The sequence below is a fragment of the Nothoprocta perdicaria genome, unplaced genomic scaffold, assembly GCF_003342845.1.
Source record: "Nothoprocta perdicaria isolate Ctin4 unplaced genomic scaffold, notPer1 scaffold_123, whole genome shotgun sequence".
Lineage (NCBI taxonomy): Eukaryota > Metazoa > Chordata > Aves > Tinamiformes > Tinamidae > Nothoprocta > Nothoprocta perdicaria.
Window position 1 is genome coordinate 766,412 of NW_020454350.1, and position 14,524 is coordinate 780,935.

A 14,524-nucleotide genomic window follows, 5' to 3' on the forward strand; every position below is an offset into this window, starting at 1 on the left:
CACTGAATAATGCCAAACAAAGTATTTTCTTTTGTATTTCCAGAAACGTTTGTGGGTGAGGTAGAAGATTAGTTCAGGAAACCCGGATCATTTGGGGGGTAATAGAAACAACTGAAGCAAGACATGGAATAAATAATCATGGGGGGAAATAACTGTGCAGAGTGTCACAATGAAAGCAAAGATCTTGTGTTGGCTGAAACCATGGGAAACATTTAGATAGAGGAGAATTTTGAGTGAAATGCTGGGGGATGGTGGCAGGATCTCCTAGCACCTATCAGGCTGGTAGTTGCCTAGTGCGAATAGGGCAGAATAACAGTAAACATTATTCAGCTGCTCAGAGTTGTCAACAGCTTTGCCTTTCAAGCTGGTTGTTAGGGAAGCCAGTCAAATAATACAGAGCTGAAGAGCGTTAGATTTAGAAACTCTCTTATGACAATGACAAGCAGGCTTTGCTGCAACTTGCTGGCCTAAAGAAAGTAAAATTAGCCATGTACTTTGATTGCTCAGTGAGAGTTGAGGATTTATTTGCTTGGTTTTAAAAGCTATATTCAGACCCGCATGAGTAATTAGTAATGAACTGCTAATTTACACTTTAATTTTAGGTGTTTGGGTTTGGGGTTCTTTTTGTTATTTGTTTATTTGTTTTCCTTAGAACTGGTTGCTGTGAGTAATTCTTGGTCTACAGATAGTGACGTCTCTTTGCGTGTGTTTGGCACTATAAAACCAGAATGCAGAAATGAAAGAAAAAAAAAAAAGTTTTGCTCCAACTTAAAAGAATTAGTCTTTGGATGTGGCCACGCTTTATCTCTTCTGAATGGTTCAGCAGACATTAAGCAGCAAAACAAGAGAGACTGTTCTCTCCTGTTTTACAGCAAAGAAGCTCTAGGGATGTGATTGCACAATTGACTAAGCAATAGGATTTCCATATCACTAAGGTGCAATTGAACCTGCACCTTAAGAGAGTCTGAATGTCTGCATGCGGGAAGCGATGCTCCCCAGGAGCRATGCAGGACAATCTGAGGTTGATTCTAGCACACTGTATACTCGCCAGTGTGCATTAAAYTGTATTTAAGCCAGTATGAATCTGCCAAAAGAAATTTCAATGAGTTTCACCAGAAAACAAAGAGCCGAATTTCATTTTATCTATTAAGTGTTTATAAACCAATTAAATCAGTTCTTCATATTTTTGTTGTTACTTTTCAAAAAGTTAAAAATGCAGCTAAAGTACCTGAGGGAGAATCATACAAGTAAGACATAATATCTTAAAAATATAATTATGGAATATTATCTGGCCACGACAAAGATAGTAAAATGAAAACTCAGCTTTCATTTACTTAGCTAAAACAGTAGAGTGCTCTTGAGAGCTTCTTGTTTCTTAATTGGATGGTCAAATGTTCTAAGGACTAAGAGCCTTAGCAAGGAGCCTGGTGCCGTGGACACGCAACTCCTGCTCGCTGCTGGGCTGCTGTCACCTAAGGGCTGGTTGGAGAGTAGCATAGTGTGAGTCGCTGCTGAGCCTGAGAGGTTCCTAATGGTGACACAGCCGTTTCTTCAAACCTGCCTCCACCTCCGGAGGCTGCTGGAAGCCTGGACTAGGCCGTCAGGAGCTGCTGGCAGGGAAATGCAAGGCCTGGCGGGCAGGAGCTTGTGCTGCAGCTGCTCCTTCCTCTGAGGAGTCACACACAGGTCTGTGAGAGTCATTCTGTTCTCTGGCACAAGGGCCGGGTGCAGTTTAACAAGACTTCGCTGCTAATCCATAGATTCTACTGGAAGAGGTCCATAGTGTCCCTTCACTCTGACCATCCTCCAGCAAAACTGGTCTTCTGAGATGTTCCCCAAAATTTATCGTGGCTCTCCCTCTCGGCCTCCTGTTTACTGTCCAAATAAAGCTCCTTTTTATGTGATTCCTTTCCTTTGTTCCAGAGGTTCCAGAGCTTTCCTTTTCTCCTGTTATCTTTCTTTCTCTGAGGTAGACTTGCAGTTAATCTTTTCTTCCCTCTGCCTAGAAGCAGTTTCAGACACCGGTGCCTCTCCTCTTGCACTCCCTGACTTGCAGTTTTTTGTGCTGACACATTCCTGTCAAGTGCCCTTGGTGATCCTGCTCTTCTCTAGGAATTCCCAGGTGGATCTCAGCTCCTGGGAACCTCCCTGTCCATACTGGTGTGCTCTGATTCACTCTGGCTTTGGTGGAAACGTTCCTCAGTCATCTCAGTAAAACCATTTGGGTGCGTACATGTGCTCATTATGTGCTTAGGACCATCCTATTCTTAGATATATCTGCTAAATTATAAATGAATCTTCTCTCTGTTGCCTTTTATATTGCACTGCACTAAGTGCCTTATTGGAGTGCATAATGTGAGTGGACTAAAACATGTCACAAGCTGTTTGCTGTCTCAGCCTCTTCCTGTTGTTTTCAGTTTCTTCTGCAGAAAGAGCAACCAGAGATATAAACGACTCTCAGACTCTAATAAAGAACACAGTACTGACATAAGCATACACCAGATTGCATWGCCATTTATTTATCCATGTTTCAGGAAATGTTCCTGGGATTCTGRAGCAACATGTATCAAAGGAGAGAGAAAAAGACTTCTGATTCTTGCTCAAATAATTCTCAACACAGAGAGGACAAGGATRTGGAAGATAATGAAGTAAAGAGCCTGTGGTAAATTAGCCAGTTAGAAAGGATGTCTAAATAATTTCTAAATTACTCTTCAAGCATCTTCCTGCAGGTGGGAAAGCTTTTCTTGGACATCAGGCTGGGCATAATTTTCATTGGAAGGATGGGGCTCTGTAGATGAAAGCGTACTGCATTTATGTGGGAACATTTACACACTAATTTACCATAGGAAGTGAAAACTGTTTGAGGATGAATGGCCCAAATACAGGAGGAGGAATTTGATTTTATTTTTTTCCATGGAGCTTCAATTCCTGTTCCATAGTAGGAATATATAATTTCTTTCCAGCACAGTTGATGCATCTGACTTTTCTTGGTGCTACAGTGTGTTTCCTGTGGAGTTGACTGAGGCCTGTGGCTATCACTGCTCTTGGTCAGCTGGAGACACTGGAGTGTGACTTGCTTTCTTGCCCCATATTGACTGCCTTCAGCTAGTGACACTTCATTTGTTACTTACTGCAGATAACTTGATTCAGTTGTCTATATCATGACCTTTTCCTTTCTTTCCCTTCTTTTCTTTCACAATTGGAAATCTGTATCACTGTTATTAGTCTTGTAATATTTTCTTACGTGAATCCGAGCACTGTATGTACTCACTGTCAAACACAGCTCACAGTAAATTTGTTTTATTCTGTATATCAATAAACCTCTTAAAGAATGCCAGTCTTACAGATCACTCTTGAAGAATGCAGGAACAAGATTTATTTAGAAATTCTATTATATCAAGGAGTCAAACCGACCCTTTCTGGTTGTATTCTACAGCTCTGCCAAACTTTCAGATTCTGTACCTCAAACTGTTGAGCATCTGGGCAACATGATCAAGATCTTGTACTTCATTCAATGCGTCTCAGATCTCCAAGGCAGGGAATAGAGGAATGATGTGATCATAGTATCCCAAGTTGACCAATTTGGGACTAAGTGATAAAAAGTACCAAAAATCGTGCATGAAAGTCATTTTTGCATCTAATGATATTACCAGTGAGGCAAAAGAAAAGTGTGTCACATGTCCACAGCAGAAGAACCAAGTAAGAAAATAGGTATTTGCATGTGTTGGGAAACAATCCCCTATATGATGGGGATGAAAACCTGTTATACAACATACCAAACTTTCAAATGTCACCCCAAAAACATCATCCCAGACTTAGACAGAATGTGCAGAAGGACTCAGACACGCTTCTGCATTGTAGATCCCCTGAGACAGCATGTATGACAAAATACTCATGAATTGCTGAGAGAACTTGCAGTGGAGGGACCATCTCCATAGCTGCTGGAAAGCCAAATGATCTTTCTGATGTGAAAAAGTAAAAGGATCTCATATGTAACCTTAGAAATGTATCAAAAAAAGGAAAGCTGAGGATTTTTTTTTTTTGCTGAGTACTTCTCTTTTAACTTTTGTTAGCTGTATTGCTTCTGTTTGTCAATAAATAAGAAATGTGTGGTCTTATGTATTGAGTGCCAAACAGAGTAAAATCTCCTGTATTTGATTATAGAAATGGTATAGACCACTTGCTTATGCTTATGCTCTATGATTCCCAGTACTAAGCTTCTGAGTATGTTACAATTTTTATTCATGTGTAAAGCCACGTAASAGTGATTTTGTCACCAAAACTGTTGTGCAAGTGCCCAACTTACTGATAGTCCTTGCAGCAATCTCTGGAATGCTTTCCTTAAAGGCAAAAATATCTGTGGCTTTTTTCCTTTTAAGTGGTCCGGGAGTGTTTCAGAAGAAAGCATAAGGATTATGTTAGCCCGTGTAATGAGAATGCTGTAATTCTAGGTGGCGTTTCTAGGAAGAGGAAGCAAAGCCATCAGGAAGCTGCAGCATAAGAGGATGTGAAAGCACAGCAACTGCAAGGAGATGTGGTTTTCATCGCAGTCACACTGTGGGAAACATCTTGTTAAATAAATTGCCARATGACATTACTTGGAAACTCTTCTGAACATGTAGGCTTTGCGAGGGAAAAGGGCTTGGAGAGCAGTGTTATTGCTTACACATGGAAAAAAAAAATCTGAATAAAGATGTTTAAATGAAGTTGACAATATAATTACAATCAAGACAAATTCAGTCTGACTGGACAGTCTCATTTTGCTATTCTTTTTTCACAGTGTGATAAGTGTTTGTTATAGTTCGTTAAGTTTGTTCTTACTAATAGGCTTTCAAAAAAAAACTGTTTGGAAAGTGCAACTTTCTCTTGGATAGCGCAGACACAGGCTCTTCGTAAGACCTAAGAGAGAACTTTCTGAAAGGACAGAAATGTCTTGAGTAGCAAGGAATGATGTGTTTGGTCTTTCCACTTTCTGCATGGAGTGGCAGCAATACTAGTGTCAGGAACCTCTTGACATTTCCTGAGGAAAAGTTTGTCCTTCCAAGCAGAAAAGCAGCAGTATTTTGTCTCTGTATATAACAAAAAAAAAAGTCAGAAGAAAAAAGAGCTTTCACAACTATGTACGGTGGTGATTTATCTACTTCCTAACAGATCGGGTAAGGGAGAGACAGCACTGACATTTAGTGTGGACTGAGGCAGCAGTTACAGCTCAGAGCTGTGAAGCACTCTTTTTCCGGATCCTCAACAAAACCATCATGCTAGTTTCAAGAGACTGATTTGTTCTTTGCCTTTGTCATTTGCTTTAAATAAATTTTTATCAGCTGTATGACTCATTTTCCCCCCAAGAGGCAAAAAATGGTAGCTTGCGTGCCATTGTTTTGTCTGAAGACACTTCTTTAAATGTCGCATAGATACACTAATCAGTTTTCATTTTTGGTTGGAACTGACTGTTTCCTTCCCCCTCGTCTAGTGAAACGATCTGTTGTGCAGTCCTTAGYCCAACAGCATTTCCAGGTGGCTGTATGATAGATAAACTTAGTATCCCCCCACACTTTAGCACCGTGTCCTGTCCCAGTAATGGGGTACAAAACCAGTCTGTTCCTCTGCAGTACCCATGGAGCAGTATTTGAGATACCTTTTATAATTTATCACACCAGTCAAAGTCTTTGGCCTCTTGCTTTAGTAGGAGAGCTTTTTGTGGGAAGTTCATCTGTTTTGCTACTGCTGACCTTCTGCAACAGTCTTCTTCTTGCCTGACCCCATTTCACACCCTTCCTCCCCTCTCTTGCCTTTGGGGTGCCTGCTTTTTGCTACTCAAAAAGGAGATAGGGAAGCAGGGAATCTTCTGATCGGGAAATCTGTCACTGTTCTTTCAGAACTATCTACCATCTCCAATCTGGTGAGCAGTGACAAGGGAGGAAAATGACCACAATAATTTGGGGAGCTGAGAGAGGCAACTACGTGCTGGCACTGGCAAGACGTAACTATCCTTCACATGGATAAGTCTCCAGTGAAATATGTTTAGTGAAGCTGATGAAGGAGGTGCTGCCAGCAGGAGAAGGATTGAAACTGGGAAGACAGGTGCTATGAACACTGTGATTATTATTTAGCCTGTAAGGAAGCATGAAAAAGGCTAGACATAAAAAATACAAGAAGATGCCAGCCTCAAAAAAGATATMTGTTTGCTGATAGAAATATTTAAAAAAATTAAAGCTAGAAAACAGATGAAGAATGCAGGAGCTCTACACCCTTACCTAGGTGGAGACCTTAGGAATATTATTGTAAGAAAGCACTGGAAAGAAATGGAACAGATTTCTTACCACATTAGAGAAATAAATGTTTTATATATATTACAGTGATGACATTCTGAATATGGAATGTCATATGTTTTGGGAGAAGGGATAGTGTCAAAATSGACTTAAGTTTTGATTTATAATGTCATTTCTAAGCCTGCTGGAATAACCCTTCTTCTTTCAAATAGTCACAGAGAACATCCTATATCTCTGCCTTAAAAAATAAGTGTGCTAGCTCAGCGACTGGCACTTAACTTTTGAACTCAGTGCTCAGCCTCAGATACCCTAAGCATACTAATGAAAACACGAAGATGTAATGGCAACTACTAAATAGAAAAGGATAGTGCCCTTTTATTATTTTTAGATAGTACATTTGACTTGTGGCTACCAGGCCGATGGCTAACGGCAGGCTGATTTCCTGACAAATGGCCCAAGATTTGTCCCTGCACAATTTTTTAATCAAATGCATAAATCCGAATTCAAGTACATGAAAGCATGCCAGGCTGTGTCCTTCATTGCCTTTCAAAGTGGCCTAATATTACACAGTGCAGGGAGATTACCTCATGGGAGGAAGAAATGGGCTGGAGAGAGAGGCCTGCAGGTTTGAGAAACATTTTGGTGGGTTGTGATGCCAAGGTCAGTTTGCTGTAGGCCTTTACATGAGTGAGAGTCAGCTCAGAACAGGAGTGTCCCCCTGAGCTGCAGAACCCCAAAACRCAGCAGCTACAACAGCCCTGGGAACAAGTGTTAACAGCTTTACCAAGCAGACGTCGGCCCTGGGTATTTTCTGCCCTGTTCAGTGTAATACACAGGCTTTTTACTTGYTCTTGTGTCAGTGTAGGGAACTACACTTAGCACAACTACAATAAATACAAACACCCACAAAAAGCTATGAGATGGGGTCTGTACATTTTGATTCATTCTCCTTATTTTTGGTATATCCTGTCACCTATTTTAATGAATACATTATAGAATGCTATTACCTAAACTAGAATATCAGAACTCATCTTGTATATTTTCTCTGAAGTGGAATTTTCTAGAAGGTCCATTTACAGTTTTTACAGTTCTGCTACTTATGGAAAAAGGTTTATTTTGATTTGACCCGACTGCTTTCATGTGGGACTGAAGCTAACTCCCCAGGTCAGAACTTTCAGTTACTGACTTCAGTTAAAGAAAATGCTTTATTTACATGTTCAAGTCATCCTTCAGACTTGCAGATTTTGTTCATGCTTTTGTTTCCTGGCAAGAAACATTAGTGCATCTAGAGATATAAAGAAGATTTAAGATTATTTATTTCAGCTRGAATGAGACAGTGGGTAGTAAGTTTAAGAGAGAAAAGGAGAATGTTCTTTTTGGTTGAGACACRAGGTCAGCATCACAGTCAAAGCTCTGCCCAAACTTCTGTCCAAGAAAGGAGAGCACTAATATTTCTGTACCTTGTAAAAATTTCATAAAGGTGGTTGTATGGCACTTTGTTTCATAAGTGAAGAAAACTAAAATGATTGAGGCTTTCCTTATCATACCTTCTTCTGAGTATGGCCACTTGTCAATCGAAAGCTGATAGTCTATCAGAGCAATCTCCAGCCGTGTCTTTGTCCCCTCCTATGTAAAGTACTGACCTCTTTTACACAAAGAGACAGCACTTGGGTTCTCACATTGCATGCAGACCCCATGCTCATACCTGGCATACATAGCAAGAAAATATTTTTTAATTGAGCAATTCATGTCTAATTACTAGAAATTACTCTTTTAACTACTAGAAATTATTATGTATAATTCTTCCATGACAGCTGTTTGTGATTCTYAATAACAGTCATTAATTGCAGTTTTCACAGATGATCCCTGTGGCTTCCTGCAGCTAAGCACTGCTCCTGCCTCCTTCTACAGGTGTTCTCATTTCAGCGGGCACCCCGGGGTGTGAGCCTGCAAACAGCACCTGTGTCTAATCCAAAACCCCTTTTAGTCTGCCTGGGTTTTGCCGTTCAGTTCAGTGGGCTTTGAAACAGGCAGTGAGTTAATAGAGCACTGTTGGTTCTGTTATTTMTGGGATTAAATTATTTATTAGAAAAAAAAGGCATGTGCATAAGACRAGAGTAAACTAAGCCAACAAGATATTTCTGTAACAACACAGGAAAGAAAATGGTTTGCTGTTTTCAGGATAAAGAAATGTTATGGAGATCTTTTTAGTTATCTGAGAAGGCTCTTTTGCATAATTTACTCCACTGTGGAAGGATTTTGTTTCAGCCTAAACAAGATTCATAATARAGAAAATGTTCTGCTTCTCAGAGACAATATGATCAAGTTTCAGTTCCCATGCAAGTGGTTATCTGGCACAAGCACTTAAAAAGAGTGAGGAAGAGTCAGGTCAGAAAAAGACATATAAGTGTCTGTTAGAAGGGTCTGTGGCTKACTATTTACAGGCATCTTGTAGGTAAAGAGCAATTCATTCTGTTAGTTTTTGGGCTGGMGTGCAGGTGCAGATGGAAACATAATGAAATGCAGAAGGATTCTTTTTTGCCTTTTTTTGGAGCAGACACGACGCTTTGGTTCCCTATATTGCACTATGTGACATTTACCAATAAAAGCCCTCCTGGGCAAAGCCCACGGCTGCTGTATTGTGGAGCAGGTGATTAGAATCTCTCTTGAAGAAGCACTTCATGTTTCATGCCAAGCTACAGCTGTTTCCTCTTTGTCTTTGTTCCATACGCAGATGATGCTATGAGGAAAGAAGTCAGCAATGACTGATGTGGAGCCGGGGGTCACAGATTTCGCCGCCTCGGGAAGGGCAGGACGCCGGAACGCCTTACCAGATATCCTGGGCTCTCCCGCTGGAGCAGGGACTGCAGACCTGCCGCACAAGCTGGCCGAGCTCTCTGTGTCAGAAGGTAATGCCCGTGTCCTCGTGAGCCAGGCGCTTTTATGCAGGCATCCTTTGCTTCCTCCTTAAGGCTTAAAACAACTGTTGGCAATACTAATATTTTTCATTCGGATTAAATTCAGCATTCCCAAGCAGCTATCCCGTGTACATCCTAATGGGACACGTTATTTTTATCCTAAACTGAGTCTGCTGTAGCTACCCTCTGACTCAGTGTTGAGGAGACTGGAGAACATGTGTTGGGAACTGAGTTCTGGTTGCAGTGAACAAGCAGCAGCAGCATTGGACCTATGGGCAGCTGGTTAAACCATCACTCACAATAAATTAGAGTCTACTTAGCACAAGACAGCAAGCTGTGTTGTTAATCCCATTCCAGCTGCCATCCTACCTCAGGTATATACATTAACAGTAGCCTAAGGGCTGCACTGACTTATACCTGCTGTTAGGCTTCCAGCATTGGCAGCTGAGGGCTGTGTCATATTTCACCATGCCCAGGTTTTTATATGGGTCCAATAGCATGTTGTGGTGATCTCCATCTCCAGGTGAGGAGGAACCTCTTTACTGTGAGGGTGACAGAGCAGTGGAACAGGCTGCCCAGAGAGGCTGTGGAGTCTCCTTCTCTGGAGGTCTTCAAAACCCGCCTGGATGCYGCCCTGTGCCACATGCTCTAGGTGTGCCTGCTGGAGCGGGAAGGTTGGACTAGATGATCTCTAGAGGTCCCTTTCAATCTTGACTATTCTGTGATTCTGTGATCGACCTAGGTCCACTCAGCACTAGCTTTACATTCTTTCAGGGGCATTTTAGATATGATTCTTCCCACTACTCAAACGAAGCGGATCAAAAAACTGGTCTCCAGTGCCTATGAAATAGGAATTATGGGCTGACCCTTCATATGTGTTTTTCGTGAACTTTTTTTCTTGTGCTGCTCTGATGAATGTCACTGCAACTGATCTCCCACTTCCCAGAGCAGCGGTGATGTGAGGCTGGCACAGCGGGAGCAGGGAAGCAGAGAGGATGACTGGGGTATCTGACCTGGAAGTAGGTTGTGGAAGAGATTCCCAGGCTGCAAAGGTTCCTGTCCTGTTCTTATGTGGGTCTGCTGCACATCAGTAACTTGATACAATCACAGGACGTTGAGTGTAGCTTCCCAAAGCAACATGTATGTTGGGAGGGATGGCATAGCACTTAGGCTGCAAGCTGCTGGCCACTGGAAGAGAGCAGGTGGCAGCGACAGCACATCCAGGAGAAGCAAGGAGGGACTCATTCACTACCTGCTGGCCTGAACCCAAGAAAGGGGAAAATAAGAATCAGAAGGGGGCTGCAGGGAGGCAGTGTTGTTGCACAGGGAAAGGGCAACAATTTAGGAAGGAGAGAGGAAGACAGAGGGAGATTATAAAGGGAAAATGAGAAAGATAGCACGGATGGCCAGATGTGCTTAGGTGTGGAACTGCTGAGCAGTAGGAAGGGTGATGGGGAATCTGGGAGAACAGGCAGGCACTGAGTCCGAGTCCCTGCAAGGCAGTGCTGAGCCCTGGGAGTCCAGAGGCAATGAAGCCAAGTTCCTCCATCTTGGCTTTGAGGAGACATTCTCCTTAGGAATTTGGAAAGTTTATCCCTACAGGTCATTCTTGTGCATGTGGCTGAAGCACTGAAAATCCACTCCAATTATAGAGAATCACTTACATTTAATGTTTTTATTTCTTTTTCCAAACAGCTCTTTCACCTGGCATAGCTTGTACACAGTGACCAAGGGTCAGATTCCAGCAGGAGAGAACTGTTTCCTTTCCCAAAAGAGGAGGCAGGCTGGAATTGAGAATGTTAGTAGTATCAAGGACTGTGGAAATAAAGCTCTTAAATTAATCACTCCAACCCACTGAAACATTCATTTCTGTGTTACACAGAACTAACCTTTGTATTGTTTAAAKCAGTGAACCTTGAGGGAGATGCACATAACCATGTTAAACAAAGCACAGCAGATAAAACAGCTGTTGAGAAGTTCTTCATGTTTGTTTCATTTTGGCCTCTGTAAAGTTTAGTTGAAAAGAATATAGCTTTCAATGCACRGAAAATTTCTGTCTTCAATCTCTTTTTCCCCCCTAGATAAAAATAAACATGGAAGAGTGAAAGGCTTGTTGAAAGAAATGTTACAGCACAGCATAAAATATGCACTTAGCCTTCCAGACAGAATAACCCTCCTCTCCTGGTGCCTCTTCAGTGCCTTATGAGGAAGAAATAAAACACAGCTACAATAGTTTGAGAAAAATGTACTGTTTTGTTTTGTTTTTTAGCAAATATGAAGATCAACATTGGATTTGAAGAGCAATATAGAGCATGGAATTATCCTTTGCTTTTGTCATTGGCAAATAGCTGTACCAGGGCATGTCTGGAAGAAGCAGTTTCTGTTACCAGCAATTCAGAGCAGTGGTAATAGGAAGTGTATGCAGGGTACAGGTCAGCCCACTGTAACTACTGGGAATTTTGGTTGGGAATCGAGTATTTCACAAGTATCAAATGGGGATCAAAAGTATCATAGCTCCATTTTGTTGTAAATTAAACTGTCAGTGAGACAGCAACCAAATCTCCAATAAACTGGAAAGAAAGACTGGAGATTCAAATACTATGACTATGAAACAGTTTTTGAAACATTTGTTATTTTAACAGATAACTTCCTTTTTATTTTTTTTCTGTTCATGGTTGTTCATGGTTGTTCATGGTTGTTCATGGTTGTTCATGGTTGTTCATGGTTGTTCATGGTTGTGTATGGTTGTTCATGGTCATTTAAAAAAAATAGGGGAAAAAAAAATTGTCATTTCCAGCCAATGAGTTTGGAGGTTGGATAAATGAGAAAAGTGAATGGAGAAGGAAATGTAGCAAATGTAGTTATGCCAAGTGTGTCTTATACTGCTCGCAGAGATCTAGCTAAGGTGGTGGGAAATGCTGTGGAAGACTCTTTCCATCTTGATTTGAACTGATGGTCATTGGGCCATACATTTCCTTTCTTACCGAGATGTCCCTATGCTAGTGAAAGGCTTGGAACAGGATGTGTTAATACCTTTGTCTGGCCTAAAAGAGGAGACTGCATATATTCTTTATGAATATACACAGATCTTAGCTGTGCGAGATAAATTGCTGTGCACTATAAAAGTCACGCCAAATTAATGTTCTTGCTGTGTGGTACAGGAGAGATTTTGGCACCAACTATTTATCTCAAAGGCTACAGTTAAAATTAAGACCTTGAGAGTCCTGTCTGCCTCCACTGATGACTAAGTTTTAAAGGCCTGAGGCTTTCCAAATCTGATCCTGTGAGGTGCCTTACAGAGGTGCCACACTGAACAAGTTTGGATATCACTGGTGATCAGAAGGTTACAGAGGAGTMTGCGAAGGGTTTGTCAGCAGAAAGGTCACACTGGCCTCCCACGTTTGCTACTCCACTGTTAATCAGCTGTTCTGCCAAYTAAATTCTGTTGTTGCCTGGATTTTTCTGAGTAACTGCATCTTTCTGAATCTTGATACACTCGGCAGTTTGGCACTTGTTGCACATGTATGTACTATYAAGTGGGAGGTTACTTTTCTTCTAGCAAACTATATTTTCCTCTATCCTGTCTCCAAAACTTCCCTTATATTAGACAAGGATATACAATTCTTTTGCCTGTTCATGGTATTTTATGACAAGACTCTGGGGAAAAAAAGATGTTGAAAAAGTACCCCTTAGAGTATGAATAGTAAGGTGGGTTGGACCTGGAGAACAACACAACTGGATGCACGGAGCAAACCTTTTCTTGCCACCAAAAGACACAGACTTCAGTACACTCTTCACTGTGTCACTCTTCAGTACACAAAATGTTTTGGTAGCATTGGTAATGTCGTGTGGCACTGGGAGATAGCGTGAAAAGGATTGTTTCACTTACTAGTCCTGTGCACATTCCAGTCCAATCTGTGGCAGAGTTAACTTCCAAAGCATAAGAACAAAAAACACCCTTCAACTTGTGAAGGCAAGATGAATTCTCCTATGTATTTCATGGTCAAGAAGGCCAATCTGCCTGAAATGAAGCTATGCAGAAAAATGAATATAATAATAGAAAGTTTTCTGCAATCTGATTCTCACAACCGCATTGATCAATATGTGCAAGGAGCACACAAATCAACTCCAAGACACAGCTTTTGGAAAATGCTTGTGCGAGGTCTTTATCTTTTGGTTTAATATTTCTAAAGTGCTTACCATTTGCAGGAATAAAAAGCCAATCCAAATCATCAGTAAATCTAAATATTTAGCTGCAATTAGAATGCTATGAGAATGTTTGTGGTGTATATATATATTATTCTGTCTTTTTCAGATGAAGGAGCAGAGGGTGGAGAGGTATCATCATCCAAAGCATCGCTGGAAAGTCAAGATTCAGAAGGAAAAAGCAGTGATTCCTAACACCTAAGAACTTGCTGGATTAATGAAACCCATCAACAGACTTTCTAGAGTTTCCCTGTGTCACCAGTTCTGAAGTGTGGTAGCAACTGTAGCAAGAGACGACATTTTACATCACATTTCTATCTAGATAACATTAACATGGAAATAAAGATTTTTTTTTCTACAATAGTCCATTGAAAACAATGTTCTACCCATCTAAATGGGAGAACTAAAGAATGTATCTGTTGTTTGGAGGTTTTTTAATAGTTGTAATACTCATTCTAACCAGTCTTCTTTGGTAGTTTCAAATAGAACAGTTAGCAGATGTACCAAAAAAATGACTGCTTCAGAATAAAATTTRTATTTCTTAATTTTCCAAAATAACTTTTTTCTCTCTAACATGTAAGTATATTCACTCTTCACCTTAAGGTGATGTTAAGTGTGTATTAAATTACAGACAACCATCTGTAATTTATTTCCTGGGATTTTTGTTCTCCTTAGGGATATATAGATAGGGTAAAGAAAAAAGGGAAAAATATCTTTTTKTTTTCTCAACYYCTTCTGATTCCAAAAGGTTTTGTATTACTACTTAATCYAGCAGTGTATGTTTTTAAACACTCTTGCATTTATTCAATTATGGCAGACCATCTCACTTCTCCCATTCCCAGCAGTCTTGATGCTTCTGTGCTCAAGCTTAATATTGTAGCTCTTTATGTGTATCTAAAATTAAGTAGCCACATTTATAAATGATTCAAACTGATTAATCTCACAGTGGGAAATAAACAGCTATCCTCTTTTCTGCCTTCTGTTGAACCTTCGATGTCTCTCCTTTATGACAAGCCCTGCAGTTTGTATTTCACCTGGTTTGGGTTTCTTGTTTGCTAATGATGGAAGCATTTCAATCGGTTTTTACAGAGATGCTGTTRAGCAGAGTTTTTTCCCTCTGCTGAAGGCCTG

The 14,524-nt window shown here is 40.7% G+C and overlaps 1 protein-coding gene across 3 annotated transcripts in view; it reads left to right on the top strand.

Moving 5' to 3' along the window:
* PKIB (cAMP-dependent protein kinase inhibitor beta) overlaps positions 1–14,112 on the top strand; it is a 56,821-nt gene extending 42,709 nt beyond the window's left edge. For 2 of the 3 annotated variants that reach the window (XM_026054600.1, XM_026054601.1), the window contains exons 2-3: positions 9,004–9,178; positions 13,503–14,112. In XM_026054600.1, coding sequence (XP_025910385.1) covers positions 9,031–9,178; positions 13,503–13,588 — 234 coding nt within the window. In that variant the 5' untranslated portion in view covers positions 9,004–9,030 and the 3' untranslated portion in view covers positions 13,589–14,112. Of the gene's footprint in view, positions 1–8,711; positions 8,725–8,826; positions 8,920–9,003; positions 9,179–13,502 lie in introns of those variants that run through there. The other variant, XM_026054599.1, reaches the window with a different exon arrangement.
* Positions 14,113–14,524: the final 412 nt, after the last annotated feature.